Source organism: Zootoca vivipara, chromosome 6 (genome assembly GCF_963506605.1).
Source record: "Zootoca vivipara chromosome 6, rZooViv1.1, whole genome shotgun sequence".
Taxonomy (NCBI): domain Eukaryota; kingdom Metazoa; phylum Chordata; class Lepidosauria; order Squamata; family Lacertidae; genus Zootoca; species Zootoca vivipara.
Genome location: NC_083281.1, coordinates 43,904,104 through 43,915,763, shown reverse-complemented (window position 1 = coordinate 43,915,763; position 11,660 = coordinate 43,904,104). Strand labels below are relative to the sequence as shown.

Below are 11,660 nucleotides of genomic sequence, written 5' to 3'. Positions count from 1 at the left end.
AAGGCAGCAATGCTTCTGAATGCCAGTTGCAAGAAGCCACAGGTGGGGAGAGGGCTCTTGTGCTGGAATCCTACTTGATGGGTTTCTACTGGGGCATCTAGGTGGCTACTGTGAGAACAGGATGCTGGCCTGATTCAGCAGGCTCATGTTCTTAAAGAGGCTGACTGGATATTTAAATATCAAGGAAACTCATGCCAATTAAACAAACAGACCAAGTTTCAGAATCGTTTAGTTTAATGTGACTTTGTAGAGCCTTTGTCCTGCTGCGGGGCTGAGGCTTGCCCAGTACTACCAAACTGAAGTACTACTGCATAAAAAAATAATTTAAAAATTTCCAGTTAGGGTAAAACTGGTGAGGCAAATCCCAAGCCAGCTGAGAAATCACTAGAAGCAGAGAAGAGGAGCTGATCCAGATGAGAGAGGGGGGTGCAAAATTTGCAAATAGTTAATTCTGGAACCTTTTTTAAAGAACTCTTGGAAGATATTCTTTTGTTTGCCACTCGGGAGACACTCCCCACTCCAGCCCTGGGCTGTTGGAAAGGTCCACTACTTCTTTGGTGCAATGATGCCTTCAAGCTGCGCCTGAAAAGCAGAAAAAGACAGAGTAATTAATTAGTCTCTCACTTTTGCCAGAAGGTGCACATCTAACAATCCACTGCTTCACTTGGAGGCTGCTGCAGTGCTGGGGGCTGAAACAAGTTGGAGTGGAGAGTGGGGTGTTGTTTGTTCTTGCATTCCTCATCCCATGTTTTATAAATTAAGTTTCTTTCATTCTTGGCATGGAAATCTGTTGCTTTATGAGAAGAAAGTGGAGAGCTGGCACTGTTTCCTGGCTACAAAAGTCCCATTTCATAATGTAAAAGCACTAAAGAGGAAATTGAATCAAAGTTGCTGTAACAGTGGTTTGCATTCTCTGCTTTCATGACTGGCCGTGAAGCCCTTGGCTGTCTGACGGCTGTGCTATAAACATCATTTCTGGGACTCAGGCTCACAACAATGACTAGAAGCAACTTTATGCCCTATTAGAAAAAAAACACCACTGGCTACCACTGAACAAGGAAGGGTTAGTGGGGGCCACATCCAATTTTCTTGCTGGTTTCTCTTCATGCCAGAAGCAGGCTCCACCAAGGAGGCAAATCTTTGGTAAGAGGAAAGTGTTTTTTGTCCCTCCACCCCAATCATAACACCCCTAAATTACCTAAGTGACAGGTGGAAGGAAACAAGTTAAGACTTCTAAGCACACAATACCCATTGTGAAGCATTCAAACAGGCCTCAGTTTCCCACAAGTAAAATATCCCACCCTGTCAACTGACATGCTCAGCTCTGTATGATCTGATGTTGATCAGACAGGCTAGGATTAAAGAGTACAGTTGCACTTCTGGGGCCCCTAATAATGCCCCTTACTACTAGTGGAGCATGTTGAACTTGCTGATCCTCTCAGCAAGTCTTAAGTCCTCTGATTAAGGATACCACTGCAGGTCAGGAAAGGGCTAACAGATTAGAATTAAGGACTCTGGCCTTCCAGACGTTAAGGACTAGGGACATGCCTACATAAAGCCAGGCTCCGGTATTTTCTAACCAAACATACATTACTGGGTGGCCATGTAAATTGGAGCTAGAAACTGGTCTGACCAAATCAAGTTTGGTGTGTCCTGTGTATAACAGATGAGCAGGAAAGATGTAGCAACCCTCCGAAGTCAGAAATCAATAGGTGATGGGGAGGGAAGGTTCCTAAAGTCTAAAAACAGAATCCTGTTAGGAGTGGGGAACCTGCTCGACTATAACTTCCATCATCGCCGACTGGAGCTGAGAGTCCAACAGAATTTGGATGTCCAATAAAAAGTGGTTTCTTTATGCACCAATCCAGCCCCTGTTCCCTCCAACCAACCTTGAGCTGCTGATTTGTTCGTTTCAGGAACTGGACTTCCTCTGTGTGCTTCTTCTCTTCCACCTGCCGCCTTTCAAGTTCCCGTTTCTCAATGGCATCACACTTGGCCTTCTGCTCGTTCACTTGCCTTTCCAAGTCCCGCTTCTCATCCTCTAAGTCTGCAATCTTGGGGCAAAAAACAGACCCACCAGGTTAATGAGTGGCCACAACAAGTGCAGTGTTACTTCTCCAGGCCTCCTGGAAGTGCCTTTACTGTCACCTAGTAGAAGCAGGCAGGATGTGTGACAATAATTACTATTCAGGTGGTCCCCACGGCTTGCTCACCCTAGGCAGCTCAGCCTCAGAGCTCCTTTGCAAAGTCGCAGTAAGATGCACTGCACACACATCTGCACAACTTTAAGGAAGTGGTGGACTTCATGGTTGCCAAGAAGCTTTAGAGGCCCAAACCAACTAAGATCGTGCAGCGGTGGGAGTTGTTAGCCTCCACACTTACTCTCCTTTCCATATCAGACTTGCCCTGCTCAGCCTGCAGTGCCTTCCTCATGCCAAAGGCAACACTGCTCTCATACAGGGTCTGGTAAGCAGCAATCGTCATCCGGATCTCGTCTCGCACTCGCAACAGCAGCAGTCCCCGTTCTGCACAGTTGATGGTCACCTCCCGGATCAGCTCATCTGCAAGGGAAGAGTTGCAAATGAGGCTGTGCCTGGGAAAAGTTTGGACTGATGCTCTTTCTCCCACCCACCTCCAGAGGTTGGAAGCTAGGGACTCAAGACTGCCTTAAAGGACAATAATTCTTCAGCGTGCAAGTTAATGGCTCTATCTTAGGTTTCAAAGCTGTACTTGTAGCAGCAACAAAATTGATGAGGGAGGCTTTTCCTAGGAAGATGAACTACAGTTATTTAGGAGGCAGGTTTAAGAAGAAATGGATAAGCAGAAAGGGGTGTATTTTGGGGGGTGGGGTGGGATGGGAAATAACACGCGTGTGTTACAGTGGTACCTCCGGTTGCGAACGGGATGTATTCCGGAGGTCTGACCAGATCCTGAGGTTTTTGCAAATCGAGGATCACTGCATGTGCGTGGTGGTAGACCGCTTCTGCGCATGAGCGTGCGGCGAAACACTTCCGGGTTTACCACTTTCACAACCTGAAGTTTACGTTACCCGAGGGTAACCTGAGGTGCTACTGTATTTTAATTGGAAGAGGTGTAGGACTAGAACTGGGGATGGGGAATGTGACAAATCATTGAAACGAGGACCTGGGACTCATGCCCTCATTTTCTGGATGAGATTGTGTGTGCAGAGAGGGCTGACTTTGTTCACTCACTCACCAAAGCATTGGGAGTACAGCTCTCGCCTCACAGGGCAGATGCCTGTCTCACGGGCCTGGCGCTGCTGGAGTTTGAGGTCCAGCTGTTCCTGCAAATGCACCACATCCATTCGTGTGCTGGGGGTGCTTGACACCTGCTGGATCCATAGCTGGTTCTCTTCCACCCATTCTCTACACCAAAGCAAGCAGAGAGAGGCTAGGATTCAAGGAAACCAAGCAGGCTCACTTTATGTTTTGGTACAGAAAAAGACATTTCCAGTGGCTTCTGAATCTTAGAAAGGAGACAGCAACCCAAAGCCTGTTCATACCTCAGTTTATCATGGATTGTGAATTCCTCGTTCCTCCATAATTCCCACCCTAAAGTGCCCTCTTCAAATTACTGCTGTCCCATACCTAGTCCTCCCTAAATAGTAATTCCCATGCTTTGATTTGAATACAAGAGCTACATCAGTTGTATAGGGAAACTCCTGATTTAGGGAACAGAAAGTGAGTGACAGAAGTAGTTGGAGGAAAACATGTAGAGGAAGACATGGGCATAGCCAAGTGGGGGGCAGGGGGGCAGCTGACCCCAGAAATCAATAAAAATACTTAACTGAGGTCCCTCCAACACGAAGCCTTCCCCCCTAATAGAAATCCTGGCTATGCCCGTGGAGGAGGGGGAATTAAAGGGGTCACAGGGGAATCCACATAACCCACATTAAGAACACTGTAGCCTCCACTCTTTGAATTGCTTGGATCTGAGTGCACTGTGAGTAGACCTGTAACTGCAGGATGGAGCCGCAGCTCAGTATTTGGGGTGGGTGTGGGTGTTTATAACCCTATAAAGCTGCCAGTTCAGGATGTATCTGCAGAGCAAGGTGTAGTTTTTTTTTTGCTGTTGCCACTATAGAAAAGAGGCAGGCTGCTTCTCACGCAGAGCGAGGCAGCTGGGCAGTGGGCGCTTGCCATGCCTGGAATGAAGAATTCAGACCCACCCCGCTCACAGAGCTTGCATCTCACCTGGGGGGCAGGATGGCGTTGAGGATCTCCTCGGGCTGCTTGGTGGCGTCCACAGTGGGCGGTGGGGTCTTGCCCTTCGGCGGCGGGACGGGCCCCGGCGGAGGCCCCACCTGCGGGGTCGCCTTCAGCGGACGCGCCTGCGGAGGAGGAGGAGGAGACGGAGACAGAGTTGAGTGGAGCGGGGCTGGCTGGGGTGAGCGGAGGGGCCCCGTGCACGGAGCTCAGACCCAGCCGCCATCCCCACGGGACGTACCTTGGGCGAGCGCTTATCGGTGTTGCGGCTGACCAGCACCGGCGTCTCATAGCGGAGCAGGGAGTCCGCGGGCGGGATCATGATGGCGGCGGCGGCGGCGGCTCCTCTCCTCCACCGGGCGGGCCCGGCTTTCGCCCCGGGAGCTGTTGTGCTAAGGTTGGCATAGCGACGGCGACCGTGCTCGGACAGGAAGCCCAGTCACATGACACGCTCCAGCCCGCGCCTGCGCAGAAAAGCATCGCGACCCCCACCGCTCCCAACTCCTAGAGACACGCAGGAGCCGAAAAGGTTAGAGAGACTAGCGCACCCTGCGCCGACTTCCGGGTACACTGGACCGCTGCCCTGCTGCTTCCGAGAGCTGCCCTTCCGAGGAAGCTTCGGAGGCAAGTAGAGAAGAGCCGCTCCCGGCTCCTTGGGCCTTCCTTCGCGAGGAAAGCACGGGGTTCTTGCTTGAATCCTTCTTAACATTGTCCGGTGCGGGTATTCTTGTTATTTTGCTTTGCACACGAAAACTGTCCTGCAAAACAGCTTAGCAGCAACAATCCCTGACGCTGGGACTGGAAGAGAGGAAAAGGGGAGAGAGAGGTGCGGAGGCGCCGTGCTGCTCAGTGTCACCTGCTCAGGATAAGCCTGGCCTGGTTTTCAACCCCCGCCCCCGACTGTCCCTGCCAGTCATGGAAAGCGCCTGGCGGCCCGTGAGCTTAAGCGCGTCTGGCGAGCACAGGCGACGGGGGCCGGGGCATTCTGCGTGGTGGCCCCGCAGTCGCCAGCCTCACTTCTGAGTCACGTGTAGAGCTGTTTTGGAAAGGACTGAGAAGCATATCCTTTCATTCCGTATTTATCCGCGCCTCCCTCCGGCTGCAGCGCTTCGGCGCTTTACACACGGCTAGGGGTGGGGGGAGCTTCCTGCTCTCTCTCTCTCGTTTGTTATGAAAAAGCAATAAATGAACCCATTCAGTGATGGCCAAACTGGGCCCTCCAGCTGTTTTGGGACTACAATTCTCATAATCTCTGACCACTGGTCCTGTTAGCTAGGGATGATGGGAGCTGTAGTCCCAAAACAGCTGGAGGGCCAAGTTTGGCCATCACTGCATGATTAAGTACTGTACTGTACTGTAAATGTCTTATCAGTGGCCGCCAGGGGGCGTCTGACCACGACTAGTCCTGCAGACAACTCCGCCCACAGAGCAAACCACAGAGCACACAGTAGGTAGAGCGGCATCGAGTCCGGTTTATGGATAGTGACTCCGGCGACGACCTGGAAGCGGAAGCGGGAAGAAAAGAAGAAGGAGGAGAAGAGGCCGGTGGTGTTATGGAGGAGCCGCAGCGTCGGCGGAAGCGGAGCCCGCGCGGAAGCCACTCGCCGCCGCCGGGGAACTCGGGGGCCGGCAGGTGATGATGCCCGGGGGTGGCGGAGATGGGCTCAGAAGCTCCAGTGTCTCGTGAGGGGCCCAGCGCCGCCTCCGCTTCCACTGGCGCTCCGTGGGGAAGGGGGGGGGCGCGAGGCCGTGGGCCGACTAGCTTTATTTGCCCTTTGTCTTATAAAAAGGAGCCTTGAAGAACCGAGAGTCGGTGTGCTGTACTGGTTAAGAGTATCGGATTAGGACATGGGAGAGACTGGGGTTCCAATCCCCGCTCGGCCATAATGCTCCCTGGGTGACCTTGGGGGCCAGCCACTGCCTTCTCTCAACCTAAGTTGCCTGTCGCTGTGGTGATTAAATTGGGGTGTGTGGGAACCATGTTTGCCACCTTGAGCTCCATGCCTAAAAAAGGTGGGATATGAAGACAATGAATAGTACAATGGTCTGGCAACTTTTTGCCATTCAAGTCTGGCTTGACGGGCTTTGCAAGCCAAGAAGGTGAGGTAGGGCAGAATGACAGTTATGGGAAATGTGGGTTAAGTGTTTCTGTAGTGGCATTGGGTTTTGACTAGATAGCTCACACATTAGGGAAACTGAGTTTCACCTGTTGACTGTGAGAGTGGTGCTACACATACTAGCCTTTGCCAGTGTGGTGCCCTCCGGACGTTTCACATTGCAACTCCCAGCAGGTACAGTATGCCCCCTCAACTGTGAAGGTCTCCTTATCCCACCGGCCTTCATCTCAGATCTTGGTTAAGCATTGGAGGAATTGCAGACAGTGGAAAGATACAGGAAGCCCTCACGGCTCCCAGTCTTTGTGTCACCTGCTGTCTCTTTAAATGGTTGTTGCCTTTATTTGCTGTTTTGCTTTGCTTCCTCAATGCGTTTTTATCTTCTGTACTCTGTTGATTTAACTTTAAACTGCCTTGTATGATTCTGCAAATGTCGGGTATATGTTCCTTATTGATGCCCCACTCACCTCTGAATTGCTGTATACCAGACCACAGTAGATCAAGTGTGTTGCCTTGCATGTGCCTTTTTCTGCTGATGGGAATGCATGTGCTTAACCTTGGTTTCATATCTTTAAAAGGTCACAGTCAAAAAGAAAAAACAAGTCCTCAACCAAAAAAAGCAAATCTCCTCGAGAGAAGAGAAGCCGAAGTCCACATCATGTGATACCTAAAGTAAAGCAGGTAACTGGGCATTCCAGATAAAACTGACAGAAGCTTTGTATTGTATTGCACACTTGGGATTAAAGCAAGTATGGACAACTTGAGGAAACAAAAGTTACTGGTATTTTTAAAAATGCTAAACAAACATTAGCCTGCCATTAGATTGTGCAATTGCTTATTTTTTCCAAACAGACCTTGTTGTGTGGCTATTAAATTCAGCAAGCTGGGATAACAGTTTTGCAGTTTTAGAAAATATATGAAAAGCTGAAACTATTTTACTTATATATACTCATGAATAGAACTTTTTAAAACTTGCCTTTTGCTATTGCCCTGATGTAGGAGCGAGATGATCGTTCCCAGAGGGGGCATGAGGAGCGTCCACATCGAGACCACTCTGAGCCGGGCCACAGGCGGGAAAGAAGCAATGACCGAGACAGACATCGGGACCATTCTGGCAGAAGGAAGCCCCACCGGGATCAGCCTGGGGGTCATGAAAGGGAGAGGGACGGTCATCGCTTCCAGGTTCAGCAGGCACAGAGGGAATTATATAATGAGCAACGCCGGGAGCGCCGGGAGCAGGCAGAAGCCAGTGGTGACGAAGAGAATCCAGGGGCAGAGGGGTCACACAGCACAGACAAAGAGCCAGGGAATAAAGAGAAACCAAGTTTTGAACTGTCTGGGGCACTTCTGGAGGATTCCAATACGTTCCGTGGTGTCGTGATCAAATACAGTGAGCCCCCGGAAGCACGGATCCCCAAGAAGCGGTGGCGTTTGTATCCTTTCAAGAATGATGAGGTTCTCCCAGTTATGTACATTCACAGGCAGAGTGCCTACCTGCTGGGCAGGCACCGACGCATTGCTGATATCCCTATTGACCACCCATCCTGCTCCAAACAACACGCTGTCTTTCAGTACCGGTAAGTCTTGGCGCAGGTGTGGGTGTGGATATGTAGCTGCTATGAGTAGTTGTTAGTTCCAAGTTATCTATTAATACTCCCCACTTACTGGCTGGGATCTATACAGCATACAGCAAGAGACAGTATTAAGGACTTTGGCTACATCATTTTATTGACGAGTATGCTGTGTAATTGCTACCTCCCTGTTGTCCTACCCCTCTCCAGCAAATTTATGCCAAATACTGTACAGTTATCTGCTGTCATTTTGACCGTAGCTCCTCTTTCCTAGCACACTATGTCACTACCGTATGTAGCTCTCTCAACTTGGGACAAACAAGCAACAAGTCCCAAACAAGCATTGGGGAGCCTCTAGCCCAAGGACCTAATTAAACCTGGCACAGATCCCAGCTTGGTCCATGAAACTGTTCCCCACAGACTACAGTCACCTGCCCCCCACTTGGCCTTACATAGAGGATGTGAAGTCTGGGGCAGGTATAGACACAGCTATAAAGGATTTACCTTAAGCCCCCAATTGTTCCTTTGCAAGCGGGTTCTTTGTTGGTGCTGATAGAAACCCCACAGGGAACTCCTTAGCATAGCTGAGGGGGCTTGCATTGTTTGCAGGAGGGGGGATGGATTCAAACCTTCTCAAAACAGGGAATTTTTTTCCTCTGCAGAGGGGAAAGTGCTTTGTTTATGGAGAAAGCAGCTTGAACCCAAACCAGTTTCTTGAATTTGACTTCGAAGATCCCTCTAACTGCCAATCAGTGGTTACAGCAAGTCCCTTTGAAGGCATGCTCCTTTGAACTTCAACATATGCATGTGCCAGTCATCTAACAGTATTATGATGTTGGCAGGGAGTGGGGGAATTAGGGGCCAGCTTTGACAAACCTGGTAAGCTAATGGAAGCCAATGCAACAGAGCTTAACCTCCCTGTGCCTCCTCCAGATCTCTTAAGGGTCAGGAGAACGCCCAGAGCAGCACCCAGGAGACATGGGGTTGTGCAGCTTGGCAAGCAGAACTATTTGTGCTGACTGAACAGTCATAAGAGCGTGACTTTGCATTCCTGTCTAAGGATCTAGCTCAATGGGTGGTTCCTATTCCCCATCCCTGGCATGCTGAATAGTGTGAGGACTGGGAGTGATCAGAAATTGCAGTTATGGGGCACGTTGAAGGTTTAAAACCAGAGCAGACCTTATGGGGCATTAAGTTCATTATCAATAGTTTCACTAAAGATTAGGGCAGCTGCAAATTTGTTCAAGGCAGAAAGGGCCACAGCTGATATCCTTGAGCAAAGCAGTCACAACTAAATAGCTCTTCTTCCTGAATAAGCACACAGGTCTCTGCTGTCAGTTATGTTCAAAGGAGTTTTATGTTTTAAGATGTGCTCTACAGGGTTGTTGTGGGATGCTGGAAGCTGGGAGAAATCTTAACGAAGTTGGGCTCCCATGTATTTTGCTGTTAATCAGTACAAATCTCTTGTTTCTTACAAGGCTTGTGGAATACACCCGCCCTGATGGCACAGTGGGCCGGAAGGTAAAACCCTACATTATTGACCTTGGCTCAGGCAATGGCACATTTCTGAACAACCAGCGCATTGAGCCTCAGCGCTACTACGAACTGAAAGAGAAGGATGTCCTGAAATTTGGGTTCAGTAGCAGGGAGTACGTTCTGCTCCATGAGTCATCAGATACCTCAGAGGTGGACCAGAAGGCAGAGGAGGAGGAGGAGGAGGAGGAAGAGGAGGAAGAATCCACCTGACAGCCCATCAGGGGGTGGACTTGACCTTTCTCTACAACTGAGCCTCAGATCCTTTGTGTGGACTGAAGTATTGCTGCCCCAATGCCTCTCACTGCCTTAAAATCTGCTGCCTTTGGCTAGTCATGTTATTTTGTGAGCTTCTCACACACTCAGTTGATGGTTATGGGCACTGAAGTAGAGCCAACTGTTGCTTTTCAAATGGTTCGGGTTAATCAGAAGGTGCTAGGAAAGCGAGGTCACTTTTGATACCCGGCTGACATCGCAGCTGTGTTGCTGGAGTTTCTCAATGTTTCTTTTAATTTAAGACTCTGAAACAAGAAAACACCCTGTACAAAAATTGCCTTTTCCAAACAAACAGGTTATTTTGCTTCTCCGCACCCCTTTATTTTTTTTGCTTGCACACTGTTTTGAAAAAAAATGATAGATGCAACTTTTTTTAAAAAAAGTAGAATTTTGGTTTAAAGCCTGGTGGATGTTCTGTAATGTCTCTAGTGGTTCAATTTATTAATGTGTTGAGGTAAAAGAACTTGCAAAAAATTGTGTAGATTTCTGAGATTCATGTAGGAAATTGTGCATCAAAATATATTTTCAGGGATATACTTTCCAGATCCTTGGCAGTTGAATCTGGAGTGAAAAGGAAGTTTCCTGTCTCCTCTGTCTGGCTTTCTTACCACTGAGGGGAAGGGAGCATTAAGTTTGTTTCTCAGGCACCTGTATTACCCCATGAATAATTTTGCACTTAGCATGGTGGATAGTTTCCAAAAAAACATTTAAGTAAGTTTAGTTTCTTTTCTTTCAATGTGGATGCTACTCTATTTTTGTCTTACTGATAGCAAGAGGCAGAAGGTGTATTAGTGTTGTAGGAGGGGAGGTGGAAGAGACCTCCCCCCACAACCCTTTTGCACTCTGAAAACTTTTGTACAGGTTCTGTAGCTGCAGTTTTGTGTGTAGCTGCCTTACAATAAAGGAAACACAACTTGCTGTGTGCAGGGGTAGTAACTTTTCCTACTGCCCCACACTTTCTGAGAGCACCTCCTGTTTGCATAAATGTACCATGTGCATAGGGTTGTGTGCATGTCTAGAAGAATATTAGGATAAAGTTTAGCATGTAAATATGGGGCCAAAATGCAGATTTTCAAGCTTTTAGGTGATGGAGATGGTTTTGGACAGCAGTATTGCCTTTCGCAGAAGTCCCTATTTTCTTTTTTAAATAAAGGATTTGTAAATTTAGCTTGAACATTGCTGTGGGTTTTTTCTTCCTTTCTCCAAATTGATAATGTTATTTCCTCCTTAACTTTTAATTAAAAACAGGTGGGTTGGTGTGATATTACAGATAAGCAACAAAAGTAGAGTTTACAAAGCTCTCTGTGTATTTTTAAAAAATTCAGCAAGCACTGCAAACCATTCTATTATTGCAACTTGTACTATTGAGGAGTCTCACTATAAGCTGTTGTTTAGAACCAGTGCTCCATAACCCAATACCAAAATATTTATTTTCAATACAGTGCCATTGTGACCCTCTTAAGAATGTTGGGGGGGGTGAACAGGGGAAGGACTAAACTATGTGAAAAATGAACAGAATATTTGAGCTGCAGTTCATTTATTTTCGCCTTTGCATTCTTGTTATAACAAAGTGCACCTAGACATTCTGTTGTTGCTCCCATAACCTAGGTTTAAGGTGCCATTTAGCTCCTAGCTTTCATATCTCAGTTTCTAACACTGCAGGCAGCGAAATCATGAAATTGGGATAACACATACAGCCCCAATTTTTAAAAAGGAAGAGCATGAAAGAATCGTCTTAACCAAGCTTCCTCAACCTTGGCCCTCCAGATGTTTCCCCATCAACCCTGACCACTGGTGCTGCTAGCTAGGGACCATGGGAGTTGTAGGCCAAAAACATCTGGAGGGCCGAGGTTGAGGAAGCCTAGTCTTAACCAATCCATGAAAGAACATATTAGACAACCTGGTCTGAGATGGGCAGGTGAATGTGTTCTGTGCCCATG

The 11,660-nt window shown here is 48.3% G+C and overlaps 2 protein-coding genes across 2 annotated transcripts; one reads left to right on the top strand and one right to left on the bottom strand.

The window, feature by feature from the left end:
- Positions 1–216: 216 nt before the first annotated feature.
- Positions 217–4,665, bottom strand: DNALI1 (dynein axonemal light intermediate chain 1). The gene is made up of 6 exons (XM_060275880.1): positions 4,468–4,665; positions 4,215–4,351; positions 3,217–3,386; positions 2,383–2,561; positions 1,890–2,054; positions 217–582 (listed from the first exon to the last, which is right to left on the bottom strand). The coding sequence occupies exons 1-6, from the start codon at positions 4,546–4,548 to the stop codon at positions 547–549; spliced, it is 768 nt and encodes a 255-aa protein (XP_060131863.1). The 5' UTR covers positions 4,549–4,665; the 3' UTR covers positions 217–546.
- Positions 4,666–5,641: 976 nt separating this feature from the next.
- SNIP1 (Smad nuclear interacting protein 1) lies at positions 5,642–11,481 on the top strand. The gene is made up of 4 exons (XM_035120811.2): positions 5,642–5,859; positions 6,919–7,021; positions 7,340–7,917; positions 9,390–11,481. Exons 1-4 carry the CDS (start codon positions 5,702–5,704, stop codon positions 9,655–9,657), a joined length of 1,107 nt encoding a protein of 368 aa, XP_034976702.2. The 5' UTR covers positions 5,642–5,701; the 3' UTR covers positions 9,658–11,481.
- The last annotated feature ends 179 nt before the right edge of the window (positions 11,482–11,660 follow it).

Excerpts from the sequence above, each read along its gene's own strand:
- DNALI1 (XM_060275880.1), bottom strand. The coding sequence starts at position 4,548 with ATGATCCCGCCCGCGGACTCCCTGCTCCGCTATGAGACGCCGGTGCTG. Across the intron at positions 3,387-4,214 it reads AACGCCATCCTGCCCCCCAG|AGAATGGGTGGAAGAGAACC; the intron begins GTGAGATGCAAG and ends GCTTTGGTGTAG. Across the intron at positions 583-1,889 it reads GAACAAATCAGCAGCTCAAG|GCGCAGCTTGAAGGCATCAT; the intron begins GTTGGTTGGAGG and ends TCTGCTTTTCAG.
- SNIP1 (XM_035120811.2), top strand. The coding sequence starts at position 5,702 with ATGGATAGTGACTCCGGCGACGACCTGGAAGCGGAAGCGGGAAGAAAA. Across the intron at positions 7,022-7,339 it reads TGATACCTAAAGTAAAGCAG|GAGCGAGATGATCGTTCCCA; the intron begins GTAACTGGGCAT and ends GCCCTGATGTAG. Across the intron at positions 7,918-9,389 it reads CACGCTGTCTTTCAGTACCG|GCTTGTGGAATACACCCGCC; the intron begins GTAAGTCTTGGC and ends GTTTCTTACAAG.